The sequence below is a fragment of the Rattus norvegicus genome, chromosome 14 (assembly GCF_036323735.1).
Source record: "Rattus norvegicus strain BN/NHsdMcwi chromosome 14, GRCr8, whole genome shotgun sequence".
Classification (NCBI taxonomy): Eukaryota; Metazoa; Chordata; class Mammalia; order Rodentia; family Muridae; genus Rattus; species Rattus norvegicus.
The window spans coordinates 93,301,983-93,326,497 of record NC_086032.1 but is presented as its reverse complement, the minus strand read 5'-3'; the positions used below and the strand labels follow the sequence as shown (position 1 = coordinate 93,326,497).

The window sequence follows — 24,515 nt, the reverse complement described above, 5'->3', positions numbered from 1 at the left end:
AAGCAATCATGCTGGATAGAGGCAGAAGCTATGCATGTTATTAAACTGGTCCATACACCTTTTCTTACTCTAACAAACCTGGCAGTTTAAATATGTCCCAACCTCCAAAACTGTGTTGGTCCTGCTCACTCTCCCATTTTCATTCATATTTTTATTTTTTATAGTTAATATCTAATCATCTTGTAAAATTCACTTTTCAAATTACCTATAGAACAATGTTGTCTATCACTTTTATAGTTCATAGGAAAAATGTGGTTTTGCTTTATAATCCAATCTGTCAATCTGTATTAAAACATCTTCCTCCTACTTCCCACCACCCTTCAGTTCCCCTGATTTAACAGTTGCCATCATTGTAATCCTGGAAGCCAGTGTCAGACCAGGCATAAAAGCACACAATAATGGTAAAGATGCTGACACCGGCTACAGTGCTGGACCATCCTTTTATTTTGTATGCTAACTTCATTTCTAAAGTCTTTCAATGTTCTTTTTTATAAAAAAAAAGTTAATTATTTTACATTGTTTAAAACACCTGACAAATGCAACTAAAGGGTTTGTTTGTCAGGGAAGTAAAGCCAACTGGAAGGTCAATTCACTGATCACTTTGTATCTGCTTTTAGAGAGCAAACAGGGTCTAGCACTAATTCAGAATTAATCTTCTTTTTATTCAGTCTAGTACTGCCACCCACACAATGGTACCACTCACATTTTTGCATGAGTTTTTCCACCTCACTTAACCCATTCTACAGTCTTTCACACACACATGCCCAGAGGTATGTCCCTTAGGTGATTCTTGGTTCTGCAGATGGACAGACAATATTAACAAACACACAATGTATATTTAACATGGAACCATTGTTAGGCTATACATCTAGGGAAAATGAAAACTCTCTGTTCATGCTCAGGACATGTATAATTTTAATTGCTAATATGTGGTGATTGAATCCATAGTTTTTTCAGTCCAACTATAGCCATATTGTGTTAAATGGCTAAATATTGCCCACCTTCAATTTCTTCTTTCAGTAGTTATCTCACTTAGATCTTAAAGCATCTCCAAAATGTATTTTTCATAACATTTATCTGAATCCAGATAAACTATCTGACCTTTAATTTGACTAAAAGGCCTTGAGCCACTGTGTAAGTGATGGAGTGAAGACTCCCATCCATGCTGTGAAGGCAGTCAGGTTATTTCACTCTTACCAATGTCCTGGGAATTTAACACAATGCCACTGAAGCTCATATATTGCTAGAAAATTTCCCATGGTTCTCACTCACCTGCAGCTTTGAACTCCTTGTTTTCTCTTTGGAGCACAGCCATGTCATCCCCTAGGCATGCCATGATCCTCATGGTTTAGACACAATAGTGAATATTTCATTGTTCCAATTTGTCCTTCCAAGCTATGACTACTATTATTCATTCTTTCAAAAACAAACAAATACCCAACAACAACAAAAAACAAAACCAAAATATTTCCCTTACATTACATCGAAGTGATAATGCTAGATGATTTATGCTGATTCTAATTATTGGTTCCAATTAGAGCATCTTTTCTCTCACTGACAATTTGAGTTGATGTACAACCTCATTACTTTTCAGGTCATAATGCACATGACTTTTGATGTAAACCCATGCCCAGGACTTTTGTCTAATGTTTCATATTATTTTGTGTACACATTACATTAAAATATGTAAACATATACATACACTTTCCCGAAACATATATTTTGAAATGTGATGCATTGTAAAATGGCTGTCAGAAAATGCAATTCCTTACATCCTTTCTATGACTTGGTAACGATCTAACACATAACAAAACCAACTCTTAATTTTTCAGCTGTGTAACAAATCATTACTAACTGAAATGTTATGATGCATTTTAGTTCTTGTAACGGCCTTCGACTTTGTATCTTTGTTGCACATTCCCTTTTACACCAAGTTCCTGGTATTACTAGAATTTTATTGTAATTTATACTTTCATGAATACATGATTTTAGCCACTACATAAATGACTTTTTTCTGCATATGATTTATCTGGCATAAGCCACCTTTATCTATATTTTTGCAAGTGACAGTAGTTCTTCCACTTTTGTATGTGAATAGCATCCTATTTTGTATATACACCACATAGTCTTCATTCACAAGTGGATGCTGATGTTAGGTCCATATCCTTTTGTGTGCATGAATAATGGTAAAATGATGAGATTGTTCAAATTTCTTCCATGTAATGATTTTACTTCTTTAGATGTTTACCTACTGATGGGATTAATGTGGTTCTGTTAATAATTCATTGTGGACTTCTGTAGTTCCTAAAAATGGATCTAATAATTTTCCCTTGCCACCTACAGTATTCAAGAGCTTCCTTCTCCTCCACATCCTAGCACTTAACTTTGTCTTTTTGATAATAGTTAAGATTATTTTTATTACCCAGCTTTGATTCCATGATCAAAGTTAACGTTATTCTTTTAGAAGATTTAATCCTAATTGGGCTGCAAAGTAGCATGCAGAATATTTTCTGAAATCCTGTTTCTGTTTCTCCAGATGAGCTGAATCAATACAATGGATGAGGTAAGTATACTTTTTCATGGGAAGGCACAGAGAATGAGAGTTGTGTAAGAAGGATTTTTTTTTTTGTCCTGAGGATTCTTGTCCACTTGCCTTATAGTTGCATGAAACATGTTTCTAAAGCAGAAGTGATCTAGGAAATCTACTATCTGAATCTCAGTTCTGGGATGCGCTTCCGTGCCCACTGCTATTGGATCCCCTTTCGTTCCAGTGTCTGTTTGCTACCACGCCTTTTTTACCTTCCTCCTTTAGGTTTTCATAATATTAGAGAAACTCATCCTTGCCTCATCCCCTCCCTGTATGTAATGCACCATTCATCTCTCAAGTTTGTTTGGCCTTAATTCAATGTTATATGTGAATTTACATGGTCATGGATCCTGAAGTAATTCCCTGGCTTCAAACTATCTGAGTTCTAGATTTATTTATTCAGTTGTACAATTAAAAAATTTACTGGATCAAGAATATCATCATTCTAGGTGACAGTAAAGCCTGTTTCTTCACGTTTTCTCCTGCTAGTATTTTTTTTGTCAATAAGCAGCCCAGCATCCATTTCAGTACCATGAAAAATAAGCCAACAATTACACAACCCTTCACTTTCCTAGTGATACCATCAAGTGCACCAGCAGCAACTCATCTACCTCCTGTACAGGTATGTTACGCACTCCATTGAACTTCAGTGGCTTCTATTTCATGTACGCAACACAAATCACCTTTCTAAACGTATGAACCAGATCCTGGACCTTTTATTCAATGCTTGTTTCTTAGATTACAACCCACACTTTTCCCTATTGTTCAATTCAGTTTCCTCTCACTACTCTCTAGCTAAACTGAGCTAATGATTAGGACCTCAAATAAGTAAAGAAGTTTACATGGAAAGGGTTTGGGATTAGCTCTTGTCCTGCTGGAAAATTTTTGCATTTAAAGCATTTCTCATTGATACCATTTTAATAGGTCAATGTTTCACTATACAAAATGGGCAAACAGGAAGGAGCGACAAATTCCAAGATGTTGGTATGGGCTTGAAAGGTAGAAGGTCCTTATGGGCAGGAGCAGAAGAGATGGCTTGAGCTTGACAGGACAGGACATAGGGAGCTGAAGCCAAGTATTGCATCCTGAACTGGGCTAGAATGCGGAGTCAGAGGGTCAAAGTCCACTAGAGTCTCCAAAGGGGATGGCAGAACTCAGACAAGAATGGAAATCCCCACCAGCCAAGGAGACTCCATAAGAACCAGACTTGGGCCCAGGAGACAGACAAGGATCACAGGAGACCCGGGATTTCTCAAAGCTTTCCATGTGACGCTCTGAGACAGCATTCATGGCTGTGTGGATACAGGACTGGAGGTCAGTTTCCTTCTTACAGACATTGAAGCTCATGTAGTCAATGCTTCGTTTCAGAGGTCCAGGCTTAGGAACAAAGGAAGTAACCACTCCGTTTTTTATCCACGGTTTAAAGGCTGAAGAACGCTTGGGTTCGGGGTTCTGTCTTCTGTTTTTCACCTCTGGGACTTCGAACCAAAGAGGCCCATCAAATCGTCTAGCCCCCTTCTTGCACTGGCTGAGAGCCCTCAGCACTGTCTCCTTGGCACAGGGGTCGGGGAGCTTCTCAGGATGCTCTGGAATGCGTACTCCCAGTCCTGAAGAGGTCAGCGTACTACCTCTGCCTTCAGGAGGGGCAATCTTGACTGTCACCGGGCTGCAGGTCCACCCAGGGTTCCGTACACTCCAAAGCCATCGTTTCATATAGGTATCCCAGGCATTAGAGAGATCCAGGCCTAGGGTGGCATCTGTAGAAGGTCTGATGGCAGAGCGCCTCCAGGTTCCCAGCGCTCTCTGGGGCGTGTGGAGGTGGACAGGGACCTTAGGTCTAGGGCTTTGCTGAACCCACTCAGACCAAGGCCTAGACCTTGGGTTCCTAGGGGCAGACAGCGATCTCTGGGGTGAGCCCAGGGAGCTGCCCATGTTCAAAGCTTCTGGCAACCAAGGACCTGTCACGTGCAGGACCGTTGGCTGTGAGCGCGAGCTTGAGAGAGGATTCTGGGAACGCACACACACGCTGCTGCTTCGAGGCATGAGGGAAACGGTTTCCAGGGTCCTCTCATTAATGGGATATGCATGTGTTAGTCATTTGTACTGACTCTTGTAATCTCTACAACTCTTACATGTTATAAATATATGTATCCTGTGCTCCAGAAATACATTCCTGCATATTTTCGCTCCATTGTACATAGCCTCTCTGGAATTCTGCTCTGAACTTCAATAGGAATAGTATTCTGTGTGGAACAGCCTTGTGTAGCTGCTTCTTATTGTTTAGCATTGGTGAATTTAACAACCATCCCGTTTGTGGAATGCACCTCACTTCTCTTCACACCTTAAATCATTCCACTGATTGTAAGGATTGATGCATTTGTTCATCACTTAAACCAAGTGCACCATGTCTGTTAGGAAAAGTCCTGCTTCAGACACTCAATAAAAGTGGTTTTAATGGACAAACCAGACTTAGTGAGTCATTATAATCCTTGCTTTGTCTTTGTAAGAGACCACCATTTTTTTTCCGTTATGGGCCATGTAACTAACACCTGACCAGCAACCTCACTCTGATTTTATTCTTGCCATTTAGAAAGAGAAGTGTAATGATTTTTGGAGTTCACAGAAATTTCATACAGACTATTTGCAGAAGCATATTTTCTTTCATTATACGGAAAAATGAGCATTATTCATTTGAATGTCCTTAAGAAACAATAACTAGTTTCTATTTCAGTAAGTGTGGTGTTTTTTTTTTTATTCTTCCAGAATAGTTGCTAATGTTCACTATTTATCTTCTATGAAGATTGTGACGGTAGACCATAATTTATATTTTGGTACTGACATTCATTTTATATAGATTCCTGTAATTTTACCTTCCAAGGCTTCATATGTATAACTGTTCCTATTTTTGAACACTACTATGTTCTCCCCCTTTGACTCCTTCCATTTTCTTCATTTTCTATTCTTCTTCCCTTTCTTTATGTCTTACTCTGTTTTGTACTAATAGTGTACAATATTTTGTGATTTGGAGAATGAGTTTGCACCCCACCCCCATTCATTCTAGCAAGAGAACCTTGGTACACTAGGACTGTACCCTCAAAGAAATTCAGGAATTCCTCATGTAACTCTGGGATAGCTCTCATAAGAGTTCTGTTAGAAAGAAGTAAGGTAGAGCCAATTCCTTATGTCTGAGGCTTCCTGTGCAAGTTTAACCTATCATTTTTGCTTATGACCCTTCCAGCATTGTGGCACTAGCCACATAGGGCCTTCAACAGTGCCCTTCTGATACCAGTACCTCTGTGCCTGTAAACATCCATAACTGTAATCAAAATAAAACTGTTAATTTTATAAAAATAAAACTGTTAATTTTATATGGCAGGCTACCCAAGTTATTTTATCATAATAGTAAAGGGTAGTCACTGTGGGCATAAGGAACAAGAAAAACTCTCTAGTCCTAAACAAAAAAAAAAAAAAACAAAAACAAAAAAAAACAAACAAAAAAAAAAACTAAGTACCTATAATAAGCACATTTGAAAGACTGTTATAGGCTGTGTGAAATGTACTATTTTTAATCACCTTTCATAGGTGCATGTGAATAAAGTACCCTCGAATGGGCCATAATGTTAAGGGACAGGAAGCAGAGGCATGCATAGGAAACAAACCCAAAACAACACAGGTTCTTCCAAGATTGAAGAGAGGCATATGTAGACACTAAACAGAGTTTAATAAAAAGATCCTAGTTAAAAATAAAATAAAACAAATAAAAAATTGAAAAGAAAATTCAGTATGAACACATCACTTGCTACATTTTTCCTCACAGAAACATTTTCTTTACATAATTTCCTATTTCTTGTCTATATTACTTGTTCCCTATGCAATGCCACCTATGGATTTATTCTGTGCTGTCTTCTATTTGAGCCAATAAGTCTTTGTGTTTTCTCATTTTGTCAATGTGAATCTTTGTTTAAGAACTTGGTGACAAATTTTGCTTATTCTTTTCATTATTGCTCTTAAATTTTACCTTGAGAGTGTTCTTACTCTTTAAATGTTTAAAAAAATCTCAAGGTATAATTGAAATACCACACAAATCACCCATTTGCATTTCAAGACTCATTAACGCTTAGTATATTCCCAGACATCAGCACCCATCACAACACTAAGTTTTAATGATTCCATCAGTTTACAAAGAAAGATGTACCTGGAATCTATTACCAATTTTTATCTAACCTCTCACCTATCAACAACCATTAATCTACGGTGTATCTGCACAGATTACAGTTCCAATGACATCATTTTTTTTTGTGTGTAGTTGTACACTATGTGGCCCTTTCTGACTGTTTTCTTTCAACATTGTTTTAATTGAGTCATATATGCCAATAATATTCTTGTCATGAAATAATTCATGTGTATGTGAGTCTGATAAACACGCACATCCACATGCACATACATATATACACACACATAAATACATATACACACTAGAACATTTTATATACATACATATATATGTATATATGGCAAAACACATACATATACGTATAAACATTCCTTTGAACAGCACATGGATATTTAATTTGTCTGTGCATTTATGTTATACATATTTTAAATAGCAGGGCTTTAAGTATTCATAGCTAAACATGTTTAACTCAATATTTTCATTTTTTAGAAAAGAACAAAATTTCTGGGTTATTTTGTAATGCAACATTGAAAGATGAAGAAACTTCTCAAATTTTTTCCAAACTGGCAAGAATATTTCAGTCTCTCCAGCAGAGTGTTAGAGTTCTGGCATCTGCTTACAGTATTCACACCACTAATCACATGGCTTTTGATTCTAGTCCATGTTTAATGGTATTTCGGCAGAGGCTGATCTGTGGTCACTTATTGAATGATGTGGAAGATCTCATGTGCTTTGATTTTACTAGCATCTCTTTGTTAAAGCAAAACAGATTCACAGTCATTGTTGTTGTTTAGTTAGGCTATGTGTTCATTTTATGTTTTCTCTCTCTCTGTGTGTGTTTGTGTGTGTTTGTGTGTGTGTGTGTGTGTGTGTGCACGTGTGTTTGTGTCTATTCATGGTTAATTATATCCTTTTCCATAAAGACATATCCATACACATACATAGAGTGTTGAGTATATCATAACCACATCTCACCCTCTCTTAAGATTTGACACTTTTCTCATTCATCCTAATATCTTTCATATGTGCACAGACTTGATTTTATGTATCTATATAAAATTTAAGAGACACATGTAGTAAAAATCATATAGTCATTTCTTCTGAGATTGGCCTTTATTACTGGATATGACTATCTCCACAACATTAATTTTCCTGAGACTAACACAAGGTTGCTTTTTGGGGGGAGGCAGTTTGGAGAACCATAGAAAAATAGATGTTTGTTTCTACATTTCTCTGTTATTGGACAGAGATTCCATAACCTAGCTATTTTGCATAGTGCTACAATAAGCAATGATGTACAAGAATGACTGTAATATGTTGATTCAAAGTTCCTTGTGTAAATATACCTGCGTGCATATTCAAATCTTGGAATTAATGATCTCCCAATCATGGACTTTTAAGCAGGATTAAAGTACCAACTGTGAAATTCCAAACTGTGGATCCGATCACAGATCTAATCAGAAGTCAATTAGTTAATCTTGATTGACTTTAAAATGAATTAAACTGAATCTGGAATCAACTTAAAAGCAAGTTGCTAGACACTCTTTTGAAAGATTTTTTCAGTCAGACCATTTCAAGTGAGAAGACACACCATCAGTGTGGTTGGCATCCTAATAAAAACCTGGACAAGAAATGAAAAGCGAAGGAACTCTTCTTGCTGGTATGACTTCATTCTTGCTTGTAAGTTCCTTTATCTTGCTTTTCGCCCCTGGTGCATTTCTTCATTGGCATTAGAACAGATTCCAACATAGGTTGTGTTTCCAACCAGCAGCTCTCCTAGGATCCTCTAGAGTTGACCTTCAGCATCACATTTCAATTACTGAGATTCCTATCACTGTGGAATGAGTAAATGCAAGATTCTCAGCATCTTCAACATAGTCCCATTATTGTATTCCCTAGGCAATCTGGTAAAAACCACTCTTAAACATCTTTTAAATATGCAGTCATTCTACAGGTTCATGGGGGACAGATCCTATTTCATTACTGTAATTTTCTTCACAACATAAGCCATACCCACATAACTAAGGCTATACATTGGCACTCTTTAGCTAGAATCTTCTATTAAATAAAAAAAAAAGGCCCCAAAGTATTTTCACATTTCTTCTAAGATCAGGAATAAGACAAACATGTTTACTCTTTCGTTTCTGTGCAACTTAGTGTTTTTTCATTTCTGTGCAACTTAGCTATAGCAGTACACTAAGAAAAAAAATATGTCAATAGCAAAAGAAATCAATGTGGTTGTGTTGTTGTTGTTATTCTTTAAAGATTATTAAAATCCATAAGCACATACAGCAATGTGATTACAAAATTAATACACAAAATTAGCAGCATTCCTATACATCACAGACAAACCTATTAAAAAATAGTCAGGGAAACAATCCCCAAAACAAAACACAAACACACACACGCGCGCGCGCGCACGCGCACGCGCGAGCAGGCACAGAGGCACGTGCATGAACATGCACACGCACACTCACATGCATACACACACTAACTTAAACAAAACACAGCAGGAGTGAACCTAACTAGTGAAATTACAGACTTCTGTGATGAAAATTGTTAGACACAGAGAAAGAAGGAAATAAAGACACTAGAAGTTACAAATTTCATGTTCACATATTGGAACAATTAATCTTGAGAAGGTGCCCATGCTTATCAAACTAATCTATTGTCCTTTATTTTGACTTCTATAGATTTTCTATGACATTAGTCACTAAAGAAACTTATGTTTAAAAAACATGCGTTCACATGTGTATTTTACAAATCATCACATCTCTTTTCTATAATACAGAGTTCAAAGTATCTTATCTATCTCCAATGTGTGATCTTATTCTCCTGTTAAGAATATGATATTTGTTGAAATAATTGTTTGGTTCTTGCTTTTTGTTCATTTGTTCATTTGTTTGAAACATTATTTGCTCTGTAGTTCTCTCTAATCTACATTGAAGGTAAATTCTTTATATTTAGTGTTACCCACTTAAGTGCTGGGATTACATTTGTGAGCAACCACTTGCTGGCTCCTATAGATTATTTTTATTTAATTTTCAAAGTGTTAAAGAGAAAAGGTATTAGGAATTGACCATTATCAATGTGTAATACATACATACATACATACATACATACATACATACATACATATATGTAATAATGAGTCTACACAGTGTGTGTGTGTGTGTGTGTGTGTGTGTGTGTGTGTGTGTGTGTGTGTGTGTGTAGAGAGAGAGAGAGAGGCAGAAGAAGAGGCAGAGAGACAGAGACAGAAACAAAGAGAATTGTATAATCTAGACTAATCTTGAACTGCTCTACTACAGAGCTGAAGATGACTTTGAACTCTGGAACTTATCGCCTCCATTTCTTTTTTCTTTTCTTTTTTTTTATCTTTATTAACTTGAGTATTTCTTATTTACATTTCGATTGTTATTCCCCTTCCTGGTTTCTGGGCCAACATCCCCCTAACCCCTCCTCCTCCCCTTCTATATGGGCTTCCCTCCCCATCCTCCCCCCATTACCACCCTCCCCCCAACAATCACATTCACCTCCATTTCTAAAGGCCTGAGATACAGGTGTGGATGGCCATGCCCTGTTTAGTTTGAGGCTATGTGAATTCAATGTTTTGTTAATGCAGACCAAGTACTTCAACAACTCAGTCATAAACCCAGTCTTTCCTTAAAAGCCATTATTTTAAGTGCTAGCTCAAAATAATTTTAAAAAGGAATAAAAACATCAAACAGATTCCTAAGAATGATTTTTTCCAAGTCAATACATGAATTAAGCTCACATGTTCATGTATTATAGTCACTTGGGAATCTTGCTAAAATAGACTAGGTCTCTATTGATCTTAATGGTTTACTTTCAAACAGCTTTCCAGGTAATATCGATTATACTATTGGGCATAATACAAGAGAATATTTGCTATAGCGTTCTGTATTAGTACTATTTTTTTTTAATTTGCCCTTATTTCAGACAACTGGAATTGTATATTTAAAGGAAAGATCAAAATTTAGTATTTATACATCATTTTAGAATGTTGTTAAGATGATAATTAAGATTAAATTTATTTTGTACTTGCTTTTAAATTCTATAATTCTAACAGTTAAAAATGTGCAGAGGAACCAACAGTCTTGGGTAACTATAAGGGGAGTAATTGGAAATGAGAAACCCAGCAAAACCTCACAGATACCCACACAATCGCACACACACACACACACACACACACACACACACACACACACAGTGTAGGAGGGAGTGCTAGCTATAGATATATATGTCTTGTACAATTCCACATCCTTCTTTTTGACTACTAATTGGTATAAATTTCTGAAAATTACTTAAAGTCAATTTTAAATCTGCCCAGAAAATGTGGTGTACAGGCTCTCAGAGAATCGCCCAACTAGCTGATTGCCTGTGGTATCTGACATCCCATTGTTGGCCAATGTTGATGAACTGACATGCTTGAGTGCACAGGCTCATCCTTGCATCCTGTCTCCTGTTCATTGTTCCAAAGATATACTAGAGTATTGTGTCCATTCATAAAAGCCCACACCTTTGAATGAGATAATAACACTGCTCTCTTCTCCTGATATAAAATGTAATTAAAGGCCAACAAAATGATTCAGCCAGTAAAGAAAGCCACTTACAGGCAAGGCTTCAGTTTAATCCTCTGGACCTACAATTTATTCAGGTTGTCCTTTGACTTTTCCATGCATCTTATACCTCACCTCTTCCACACAAAAGTAAAAAGCATAATGAGAATGGATGCGATAGGAAAATGTAAGAAAACTAAACATCGTGGTTTTTGGCCATGAAACAAGCACTGAATATAAAGGAAGTGAATGGTACTTCATAAAAACAGACTGAACTTTTTCTAACAACCTGGATTTCACCTTTTACCCTACAATCATAAATTTAAATTTAGCCCCTTTGAAGAAAAACTAGGCATTTATATTTGATATAGTAGAAAAAAAATCTTACATTTGTTTTGTTGTTGTTCTATATATATATATATATATATATATATATGGCATCAAGATTCTTGTTATAAGAAAAAGGAGAAATGTGGGTTTTTTTTCTTGAAACACAGTTAAAGTGAAATTTGAGAGTAAAACCTTCAATTCATAAAATGAATGAGCCAGTGATGCTCTATGTAGCACTCTTTCTTGCCCAAGATGAAATTGTCAAAAAAAAAAAAAAAAGATTACATCTCTGCTCAGTACTGAATAAAATTTTTTCCCTTTTCTAAATGTTCAGCACTTGATAAAAGAGGCATTCATGCTAAGGATCTCTAAGTTAGCATTGTGATCAACCAGCAGAAAATAAAGATTGAAAGTACACTGTAGCAGAGGCTTCCTGAAATGCAAAGATTCAAAGGCACAGAGGAGTGACCTGTAGCAAGCTAGGTTCTTGTAACTCTCCTAGAGTCGTAATTCAAAGTCTCATGGCTTGTTAAAATTATCCCAACACAAAACAGTAATTACGGAGGCATAATGAATGGGTGATTTCCCCGGAAGCTTTTTGGTCCACTGGATATCACAGTAGGAGACATATTTCTGCAGCTTTTAAAGAAAATCAGCTCCACAGGTACTGCATTGAGTCGATGCTTTCCGCAAGCCTGACCTGCTACCTAGAATAATCGCAAATAGTCTTCAGTAGAAATGAAATGAGAATGCTATTCTAAACCATATTAAAATTATGTAAATCAAGAAAACATTTATCGTAAAGCCTGAATGACTGTGGGTTGTGTGGCGACCAATACACATTATGTTGATCGGCATAAATTAATATGTAGCCAACCCAAGGAAGAAGTCAGCAGGACCTTGGCCTTGGTCATTTCTAGTTGAGAACAAAAGGGTAATATCTACTGAAAAGCCAGTCAAAATTACGTACTTAAATTACAGCCAGTAACTAGAGACAGGTAATGTATTGTCACATTCAAGTCATGAAGCAAGATACACATTAAGTAAATACTGCCAGAGTTTAGGGCTCTCAATTATCGTTCAACAGTAGTTGAATGTGTATCCAGTGGTATGCTTGCTGTACTAAAATCTATGGTGAACAGCAGCATGGAACATAGTTAATATTCCACTGGAAACAATTAGTGTAGCAATCATAGAAGCTGATTAGTTGAACATTGTAGATAAAGCCTGTTTCTCAAAAAGGTTTCTCTTTAACTCAGACATTCTTGTGATTAGTTTTCATTTAAACTCATTGTTTCACTCACCACCACAGCAATTTTATCTGTAAATTAATTCATTGAAACACTTTTTGCATGCTAACTGTATTACTATTTTAACAAGTAGAAGGCTATGTTTGTCAAAATAGATAATATAAAACCTTTTACAACAACTTTGGAAGATAATTCATCTTAGTTTCAGCTTCTTAATTTAAATTAAAAGGGAAGAAATAATCCCTAAATCTTAGCATTATAAAATACCACAAAAATCATTCTAGATCTGAAATATTGGAAAATAATATGATACTTTCTGAATTATGATAATGTGTTTCCACCAAAATCTTATAATATGAGCACAATCAATGAAAATGTATTTTCCAAGATAGACAATCTGTCATTGGTTATAAATTAACACACTTTATACATTAACATATTGATTTATGCATTTTTAACTAAAACACTCAATTTTAGTTTGTCTTATAAATATTACATCAGTGATTATATTACGGAACATTTTAGACTGTATCCTTCAGAAATTCTGCAAAATTGAGCAACACCTAAAGCTTTAGGAAATGTAGCTCTAATTTCCAGGCACTATTTTTTTTATGGTCTCAGTTGTGAAATGTAGATGGATGAATCTACTTTTGTTGACTGTGTCAGTAAAGAAATAAATGCAAATGTTAGCATACAAGAACTTAAGGCCACTCAAAGCTCAACCTGTCAACCTACATTCAATGTGGACATTTACTCAGTAAATAAAGCAAAAGAGATACAGAACTTTGCTGGAACTTCTGAAACAAGTTCCTCTCATCTCAGCGGCAAAAGATACTTTGGGAATACTGTCTTTGAATAAAATTATATTTAGATGTTTTCTCTGAATCCAGTATTGCAAAACAGAACAGCATATACAATTACCAAACTTTCTCATTCAGATGTAGTATTATGAGTGCAAACTCCATCTCCAGATAGAGAGCAGAACCCACTGCGCTCAAAGAGATAGGTGACTTATTTTCTTTATTTCAGAAGATAATGAAAAAGAACACTTGGTGTTAAATTGAGAAAAAGTATCAAGGCAGAGGATATGAAAAGGCCACATGGTTTTCTTTCTGTTTGATACCCTTCTAAAATTTGGTCTTGTAGTAGTTGCTCTCTAGCACATCTAATAAACACGTAACTATCGTAAAAGTAAGCATTTAGCTCTTGTTTTTAATCAGAAAAAGAAAAGATTCATCACTAAATATCATATTTGTTTTATAGTTAATACTAATCACACTTTGACTGCTGCACATGTATTGAGTGGATATCTCTGCAGAACTTCGTGATTGTTTTCTCCACATATCTACTCACCTTTCCTATGTTAAATGCTAACTCTAAGTCAGCTTCATAGCATCATGACAAGCTCAATGTTCTCTGTGGAGTTTTCAGTTATCAACTCACTGGATGACTTGTCACATCACCAACATATGTTCATATAAAATGACAGCTCAAGATGCCTTTCGAACAGTTATTTTTTACTTTGTATCTCAAAATTTCCACCTGTGTTTGCACTTTGCAAGATGGGATGGCTTCCCAGACACTTAATACATTTACTCAACTAAAACATGTTTGTAATCTTTCTAGTCTTTATTCCACAGAAAAGTGACCAAGCCCGCTTAGTCAGTCAATATGTTCTTCAGGGTATGAGTGGGGATTAAAAAGAAAACGACAATTTTATAAAAGGAAAATATTATAACATGACTCCAGCCAGTGCTGAGGTTGAAGGGGGTTTATTTTTGTTTTAGTCTGCTTCTATACCACTTTAAGTACATGGGAAATGATAAAATCAGTTCTGGGTCTAAGAACAAGCAAGGCAATAAACAAAGTTCTGTAAACGCCTTTCTAGGGGCTAGTCAGGAAGACCAAGACAAAAGACATGACACATGTGCCTCACCTATGCCTGCTCTGAACTTTGCATTGACTTAAATGTAAATGTTCTTTATCTGAGCCTAGTTCCTGAGTCCTAGCCCAAAGTCAGATTCTCACCTTGAACTTTTCTTCTTTGTCCTGGCCTGTCAAATTAAGACCAAGTTTCTAGAAGGTGCCTGGAAAGTTCTTCACAGAACAGAATTTAAAATATACTGAGGATAGCACCTATCCTTTTGTGTTGGGAGCTTAGCTTTGAAAATCTTGCTTGCAAAGAAATCTTTCTGGTCATGACTTGGCAATTCAGCCAACTTCTGAGTTTTGCCATATACAATTTTAAAATATGAAGCCTTTAACAAAATAATTAAGAATAAAAAAGAAAAAATGCCTAGGGCTCTTTAAGAAAACCTCAGGAAACTTCATATGAACTCACAGAGACTGGAGCAGTAAACACAGGGCCTACACAGATTTAAATTCTTTGACTATGTCCTATCACTTTCAGTTTAGCAATACTATGGCTCTCAGGAATTCATGAGCAAGTGAGCAGTCCCTGATCTTGTGACTGATCCTGTGTCTCTTGATGTCTTTTGTCCTGGCTTGTTCAACTTTGATATGATAGTTTTTGTTTTATCTTACTTTATTACATTTTGTTTTATTTTGTTATCTCTTGAAAGTCTGCTCTTTGGTTGCCTAACTAAAGACAGAAAAGAAGTAGATGTGGATGGGAGGAGAGTTGGGGAGGAACAGGAAGAATAAGGGAAGAAAAAATGTATTCAGATAATATTGTGTGAGGAAAGAGTCTGTGGTTAATGAAGGGGGGGAAATTAAATAAGAATTTTGCTTTAGGTCGTCTTGGTTAAGTTGTCCTTAGAGATATGGGTTCATGGTTAAATTACAACAGAAAACAGCCAGAGTGCTTATATTTAGTCTTTGTGGTCTGGAAAAATTCAGAACCCCTAGCAAACAGAGTAGAGCCAAAAATGTAGGTTAGCCAGTTCAGTGACTATGTTCCAGAAACTTGACTGACCATAGAACTGATGATTACACCCCAGCCGGTTTGGCAACTCTCTCCCAGGAACTAGCTGACCATAAAGTTAAATAATCTTGAGAAACAGGAAGTTTCTCCTTGTGATTTTTCACTGGTATTCTCGACATTTTCCAATGACACCATCCCTACCCCCTCGGGTTGTAGTTTCCACCTTTAAATACCTCTTCTCTCATACTCGTGGTCTAACTCTTCTATCCCTGCGTGGGATAGGAGTCTCGACCCCAATGCACTGGTTCCTATCAATAAACCTCATGTTATTACAACAAGGACGGTCTCAGGTGAGTTCTTGGGGGGTCACGTCATCCTGAGACTTGAGTGAGGGTCTCCCTGCTCCAGGAGTCTTTCATTACTATTTGAAAGATTAGATCTGATAAATACCTGCAACATAAGGAATTTGGAAGACAGGTTAAGAGTGTATAAAGGCATGCATGTTTCTTAATTCTTACTGAGTATTTGTGATCATGTATGTTCTTTTAAATTTTTTCTGTTTATCACTAATTTCAAACTTCATTTGTTTCTTTTGATAACTTTAACATTTTACTTAGTTTTCTTTGTGTTGTTCATTTGTTTCCTGTGACCATCTTTCCTATATTTCAAAAGTAGATATCTGTTCATTTTTTTTAATGTGGTTTGGTATATAAACGTGAATCAACACATTTTGTTCTACACAGTCATCTGCTTTTCTTAAGAGTTTTCTTAGGAATAAATTAGTTTTTTTTTTTTTTTTGTAATCTTTCTAGTTGGGAAAACAGGCTGTAGAAGTGGAAGTGTAAAGTCAGACTAAACTACTGATCAAATCCAAAGTCAGATTAGGCAATTTAGTGAGACTTTGTTTCTCTAAATGAAAAGTAAACAGAGGATTCAATTCTAGTTCTCCAAAACAAAACAACAGAAATCAATAATCTAAGCTTTCCAAATATTGTATGTTTCTTTTCTGGTTTACTTAATGTTGGATTAAGGTTTACATTGGTGCTCAAAAGAGTTTTCAGTGTGAGAATACGTTTTCACCATTAGTTTTATTTGTTTGTTCCTTTTAGCTGACATGCGTGTTTACATCTTTTGTTCATTCATAAATTTGGATATAATTCTTTGTCAGGATTCCTGTTCACTACTACATTTCCAGCTCTTAATTTTCTTCTCAATCTTTATAAAATTCATGCCATTTAGGATAGGTCTCTAATATTAATTTCACTTGGATATTTGCTCTAATTCTTTATTCATGTGGTTTTAGAGATAGAACTGACCTCATGTTTTGTGTCTCCGTTTTTTAAAAAAAAATATTGCATTTATTTGCATTCCAAATGTTGTCCTCTTCCAAGAACTCCACCCCAAGAGTTTTTCATCCTATAGCCCCTTTCCTTTTCCTATGAGAAGTTGCTTCCCCATCCATCCATCCACCTACCCCTCATCCACCTTACCGTACCTCCCTCATCCCCCTTCCCTGGGCCATCAAGTCTCTACAGGATTAGGCACATCCTTTCCCACTGAGGCCAGACAAGACAATCCTATGCTACATATGTGCCACAGGCCTCAGACTAGCTCATGTATGCTCTTTGGTTGGTGGCTTACTCTCTGGGAACACCCAAAGGTCTAGGTTAGTTGATACTCTTGGTCTTCCTATGGGGTTGCCGCCCCTTCAACTCATTCAATTCTTCCCCTAAATCTGCTATAGGGATCCTCCACCTCAGTCCCATGGTTGGGTAAAAATACCTGCAACTGTATCACTCAGCTGCTGATAAAGCCTCTCAGAGGCAGCCATGCTAGTCTCCTATCTGTAAACACAACATGGCATCAGTAATAGTGCAGGGTTTGGTGGCCAACCATGGGATGGATCCCAAGTTTGACCAATCACTGAATGGACTATTCTTCAATCTCTGTTCCATTTTACTCTCTGAATTTCTTTTAGACAGGCACAATTCTGGGTAAAAAAATGTTGAAGGTAGGTTGGTGACTCCACCCTCCACTGGGGGGCTGTCTATCTACTTTATATCTCTTGTGGCTGTGGTCTCTTCAGGTTCTATCTCTCCAGGGTTGGGCATTTTGGATAAAGTGTTTTCTTTTGGAGTTAAAGGGTTTTTGTTGCTGCTGTTGTTGTTGCTTTTGTTGTTGTTATGTTAACTATGTTTAAAAACTCAATTTTGAGGAAAAAAAAAAGGAAATTTTTTGCCAGAGTTGTTTAGAAATAATTTGGAAGATATTAAGATCCAGGGCCTCCAAGTATTTATAAGATATTTTATATGTGTAAGAAATTTTGATTTACTAAATAACAAAACTTCACATGTTTGTATAATGTAATTTGTAATTATTATGATCAAACACTTGGTCATGATTCCTTTATTTTCATATTTGTGATCTTTTAAGTGCCTTTGTTAAAATCTAAATTATTACATCATATCTCTCTGCTACTGATGGATTTACATAGAATTTCAATTGTGGATTTGCCTCTTATTAGTTGCATTTTAAAGTATATTTGCAAAGAATAGAGTGATATCCTTAATTTTTTATTGGATCAAATCAAGAAGAAAATTGCCTTAGGTCTTTTGTTAAATATCGTGTCGATTATCATAATTATAAAATGCCTTGGGCAAAATAGGATAAACTTGATTTATTTTTACCCTAATGTATTTTTCTCCTGACATTTCTTTCTTTCTTTCTTTCTTTCTCTCTTTCTTTCTTTTGTCCTTTCTTTCTTTTTTCTTTCTTTCCTTCTTTCTTTCTTTCTTTCTTTCTTGTATATTTTACTCCTTACACATATTTAAGAAGTCGTCCTCATATTCTCAACAGGAGTTTATTGAACATGTCAACATTACATCCTGTTCTTTATTTTGCAGATTAAAGCTCTGTCTACCACTCTGGTTTATTGAATGATCAGATAGCTTTATTTGTTCTTTCCCTTTACTTTGTTGTGTTCATACTGTCCCAAAGTAATCTTTAGTCCTTACTAATATGAACCAGAAAAGGATGGTGTACATTATTAATACAAAAAGTAAAGACAATTTGGAACATCTGTGAAAAGAAGAGTTTTAATAAGACAATTGGAATTGGGTGAAATGTTTTCAAATGCCCCCTCAGAACTGGCTAAAGTGGACTAGCTTAAAAGCACAGTGATCTTAGAACATCCTGAACCTGAGAAAGCTAAGATTCTGCTCAATGAGTCACTATGACATGTCTGGTGGATAGGAGGACAAGGATTACCAAAAGCATTAATATGGGAAACAATTACATTGCTGAACCTAGACCTCTAACATATGAATACATAAACAACAATATTCTTGTATGAGTTCAGAATACACAAAGGGCACAGTCTGATGGGATGTTTGTCAGTTAGACCAGAACGAAATAAAAGGAAGGGAGAATTGAAAGCCATACAACTATGATCAGTCAGAGATTCTTTTAGTTCAAAACTGTCAGAAATGGATGGCTTCTGGTGCATTAAAGCTGTTAATAAACTAAGTCTGAGGAACTGAGAGATTGCTAGGTAAACTCAGAACTGAGGAGAACTTAAGAAGGACAATCAATCTTCATCATGTCACATATTACAAGACGATAGTGACAAGTGTTCTTTGCTTTTCACTTCAAATCAGGCATGTCTTAAGTAAAATTGTAATGAATTTAAATTCAACTCAGTATGAACTCATCCTGGTAGACTATAGGAATGTTTCCCAATATAGTAAGTAAGATATGTAGGTTTAGAGATGCAGTCTGATCCTTTGAAATCCTCTGTAGGAAAATCACAGAAGCATAAATTAATTCAATGTGTGAGAAGTATTCTCCTTTTTCTGCCCCCCTGTGTTTTGATTTGTGTTATATATTACTGCCAGCATGCATAGCCTTCTAACCTTCATAGGACAATGTGCATGAATTGTATTCTTTAGAGCTGTAAACTGGCCTTCCAGTATTAACACCATTTACTGACATTTCAATCAGTATTTGTAAATTAAAATTATTTCTAGAATTAGGCTGAAGGAGGTTAAATTTTAATTTACTTTTGTCTCTTCCTACTTTTAGACCATTGAAAAGTAATGTAAACTTTAGTTTTAACTTTCTGTACAAGCTCAGTTATATAATAAAAAAACAGGTAAGTAAATAAGAATTATAAATATTAAAATATTTCATGAAATAAAATTACTAAACACATTGACTAGAATTAGTTTTGTGACATTCAGAGTGTTAAGTAACCTGTTGTTAAGATGTGCAGTTCCATTATTTTCATGTCAAAGCATGTTATCTCACACCAGTAATTGCTAACACAAATATCTTTCTAGTTTTAATCAAATCACAATTTTCATTTCTTTCTTAATCTTTCAAACACATGCGCATATGCACACGTATAATATATACATATCCACTTTACTGCTAGTGTCTGTGTATGTATGTGTGTGCTTGTATAAATGTGTCTTCTATCGATGATGTGTGTGTATGTGTGTGTGTACGTGTGTGTGTGTGTGTGTGTGTGTGTGTGTGCATGTATGTGTAGTTTAATTGTGTTCCATGACATATAAGTAAATGTCCAAGGACAATGGACTCAGTTTTCTCCATCTCTCCCTTCATATTTTCATGGACTTCAGGGCCATCAGTCTTATGAAACCATTGTCATGCCATGAAATAGGACCTCATACTGTATGCAGCCCAGTCTGGACTTAAGCTCTTTGTAGTTCCTGTGCCTCTGCCTCCTGAGTTCTGGGATTACAGATTGAAATGACCATGTCTTGCTGAACTGAATTTTTAATTAGTCAATATAAAATAAGGTCAGCAGTAAACTCTGAGAATGTATATTACAGTTCCTAAAATTCTGAGTGTGATCATCTATAAAATACTTTTTATTTCCCCAAATATCTGCCTTGTCAAAATAAATGAATAAAGTCTTCTAGACTTTCAGAAAACTTCTGAAATTCAGAAGTTATTTGTAGTTTGCTTTTTTAAATTATCTTTTATATTGTACAGCAACAGGAGAAAATCTCTATCCTAATTTTGATGGATATTTGGGTAGATCCCTACAACTTTAAAGAAAGTGTGTTTAAATGTGTTTTTCTACTCTCTCATAAAATATACTTGCAAAATAAATATATTTCAAAAACATGTAAACTCAATGATCATGGAATTAGTACATTCAAAAAATTGTAGGTCCCGGATAAACTAAGGAGAGAAGCAACCTGAAGGCTTTAATGTAGATATAGTAAATTAACGACTGAAAATAAATGTCAAAATTTACATAAAGAAAGAGAAAACAAAAAGCAAAGTAGAAGTGGTATTAATTAAGTAGGCTATAATGTGTAAATACAACTTAGAATTGAATTAACCTATATTAGGGCAGCAATATATAACATAGACTAGCATATAAAAAGCTCAGTGCCAGGAATGGTTACTTCTTTTAGAGTTGTTGGCCGGTGAGGCCACAAAGAACCCCAAACATTGTAAACTGTTGTCATTGCTCCTTGTTTTCCATTAGGACTTGACTGTGAGGCCAGATGACTGAATACAATATACACTTGAGTCAGAGAACATGGAAATATCAAGCTAGTTCAGAGTTAGAATCTTCATCTCTACTGAATAGATGTCATAGTGCTAGAGGATGTTATATAAGAAAAACAATTCTCAATGTTGTCCACATGGAAAACATTTGAGCTACATGTGAGCCCTTTGAATTCCTAAGGTCTATGATGGGCTTTATGCTTTAAAACTGGCTGTGTTAGTTACATGAAAATATCTATGAATTCATGAAACAGAGAAAGTTAAGACTTGGAGGACCTTGGGATAAATTGGAGATGGGGAGTGAGCAATTGATATGATCAAGATGTGTGAAAGATATCCTAAGAATACATTAAAATTTATAAAGATTTATGTAATAGGAAGAATTATATGCAGAAGGAATCAAATCTAATGTGATATCTAAGTGGAATTACTAGAATGGAGATATTCATATTTATGTGTGCCCAGAGCTGATAAATGCTATGAGACGAATCATGTATTACTCTGTAAATCTACCAGAATTTCTTTCGTTGACAAATGCTATATTTTCCCATCTCCATTTTATGTGGATTTCTATAGTTAGGTAAATTCTACCATCTATTTACATTTCTCATTTTCTTATTTCATTGTCTCATCAACATAGCACCTTCTTTTTGTTGACTGTTTTTCTACTAGCAGGTTTATAACACTGTATCAGTACTTAAATACTGTTCCTGTATGAAGGTATGCTCACTATTTCCTATCATATATATATATATATATATATATATACATATATATATATATGTGTGTGTGTGTGTGTGTGTGTGTGTGTGTGTGTGTGTGTAATATGACCTCCCACTGTTAATGTTAAATTTGTCATTGATATGTTGTAGTTTTTCTAGAATTCCCCATTAAATATATTCTATTGTATTTGTTATAGATTATATTAATATCCTAGCTATTCTGGCCAGTCGTATTCTTCTAAATTTATTAGTGATATTATTTGCCATAGAAAATAAGATGATAAATTATTCTTCCACTCGAGTATATCTTGTGATTCTAAAACTTCAAACTTTTTCTTTAAATTGCGTATTAGGAATACATTTTGTTCTAAAGGCATTGGAACAAAAGTCACAGAAAATAAGTTAGAAAAAGGACTGAAGGAGTTGAAGGGGATTGCAACCCCATAGGAAGATCAACAATATCAACTAACTGGACCAGGGTCTAAACCACCTATCAAAGAGCATACATGGGTGAATCCATGGCCCCTGCTACATTTGTAACAGAGGACGGCCTTGTCTAACCTCAGTGGGAGGGGATGCACTTGGACCTGTAGAGGCTTGATGCCCCAGAGAAGGGGGATGCTAGAAGGAAGAGGTAGAAGTGGGTTCATAGGTGGGGCAACACTCTCTTAGAGGTGAAGGGAAGGGCATGGGGGTGGGAGCTAATGGTGGGGGTATCATGAAGAGGGATATTTGAAATGAAAATAAACAAAATAATTAATAAAAAGAGAAAATGTTCCACTGTCAAAATATGTTCTTATCTACTGATTTACCACTCTAGTCTGTTTCTGAGAACCTCAGAATTTTTTGGGAGGGGAGGGGGTGCAGCAAACTTTAGGATTTTTAATCCTTCTCTATTGTTCTTCCTTTTCACCACATCTATAATGAGCATAAAGTATTTAGTCCTTTCTATTTTTTCATAGAAATATTGTTAGAATATTTAGTCAGTAAGAGACTAGAGAGGGCTCCCTAGGCCCCTCCTGTTACATGGGTCTGGGATGTAAATTTTGCGGGAGATACTCAATGTTGGGGGCCGAGTTGGGACAGGGACTCCTCAGCAACTGAGGGCCTGTCTCTTGCTCTCAGTATCCTTGCTAGGGTGGGTAGTAAGTTTTCTTACTCCTTGGAGGCCATTGTAGGCCATGAGGTCCACCACCCTATTGCTGTAGCTGCATTCATTGTCATACTAGGAAATGAGCTTTACGAAGTTATCATTGAGAGCCAGCTACAGCATCAAAGGTGGAAGACTAGGAGTTGCTGTTGAAGTCAGAGGAAACAACCTGGTCCTTAGTATAGCTCAGAGTACTCTTTAGTGGGCCCTCAGATGCCTGCTTCACCACCTTCTTGATGACATCATACCTTACAGGTTACTCCAGGTGGATATATTGGGCTTAGGAACATGGAAGGCCATGCCAGTGAACTTTCCGTTCAGCTCTGGGATGACCTGTCTGACAGCCTTGGTAGCACCAATAGATGCAGGGATGATGTTCTGGATCACCCTCTTGCCATCATGCCACAGCTTTCTAAAGAAGACATCAATAGTGTTCTAAGAGGTAGTGATGGCATGGCATGAGTCCTTCCACAATGCCAAAATTGTCATGGATGACCTTGGCCAGGGGGGCTAAGCAGGTGGTGGTGCTGGATGCATTGCTGACAATCTTGAGTGAGTTGTCATATTTCTATCATGAGTGAGTTGTCATAATCCTCATGGATTACACCCATCACAAACATGGGGGCATCGGTTGAAGGGGCAGAGATAATGATCCTTGTGGCCCCACTCTTCAAGTGGCCCCAGCCTTCTCCATGGTGGTGAAGATGTCAGTAGACTCTATGACAGAATCAGCACCAGCATTACCCCATTTGACATTAGTGGATTGCACTCCTGAAAGACAGTGATGGGCTTCCCGCTAATGACAAGCTTCCCATCCTCAGCCTTGATTGTGCCATTGAATTTGCCATGGGTAGAGTCATACTGTAACATGTAAACCAAGTAGATCATTGAGATCAATGAAGGGGTCATTGAAAGCAACAATTTCCACTTTGCCAGATTCAGAAAAGGCAGCCCTGGTAACCAGGCGCCCAATACAGCCAAATCCATTCACACCAACCCCCATCTTGTCTATAGGACAGGGCAAGGCTGGCACTGCATGAGAAGGTGCTACTGTCTCTGGAATTTGAAGGAGCAGAGAGCCAAACCTCAGAGTTTTAATCTTTCTCTATTGTTCTTCCTTTTTCACCACATCTATAATGAGCATAAAGTAAATGGTCCTCTCCATTTTTTTCATATAAATATTGTTAGAATATTTAGTCAGTATTATTTAAGAGCTGATAGCTCATTTTTACCTCTCAATATTATTATTTCATATAAAAATAGCATAATTACTAATTATGTAAAACTTACA

General features: G+C 36.2%; 1 protein-coding gene and 1 pseudogene across 1 annotated transcript; both read right to left on the bottom strand.

The window, feature by feature from the left end:
• Positions 1–3,486: 3,486 nt before the first annotated feature.
• Positions 3,487–4,556, bottom strand: Pom121l12 (POM121 transmembrane nucleoporin-like 12). The gene has a single exon (NM_001399568.1). It carries the CDS (start codon positions 4,517–4,519, stop codon positions 3,704–3,706), a length of 816 nt encoding a protein of 271 aa, NP_001386497.1. The 5' UTR covers positions 4,520–4,556; the 3' UTR covers positions 3,487–3,703.
• Positions 4,557–12,231: 7,675 nt separating this feature from the next.
• On the bottom strand, positions 12,232–24,227 carry Gapdh-ps46 (Glyceraldehyde-3-phosphate dehydrogenase, pseudogene 46; annotated as a pseudogene).
• Between the last annotated feature and the right edge of the window lie 288 nt (positions 24,228–24,515).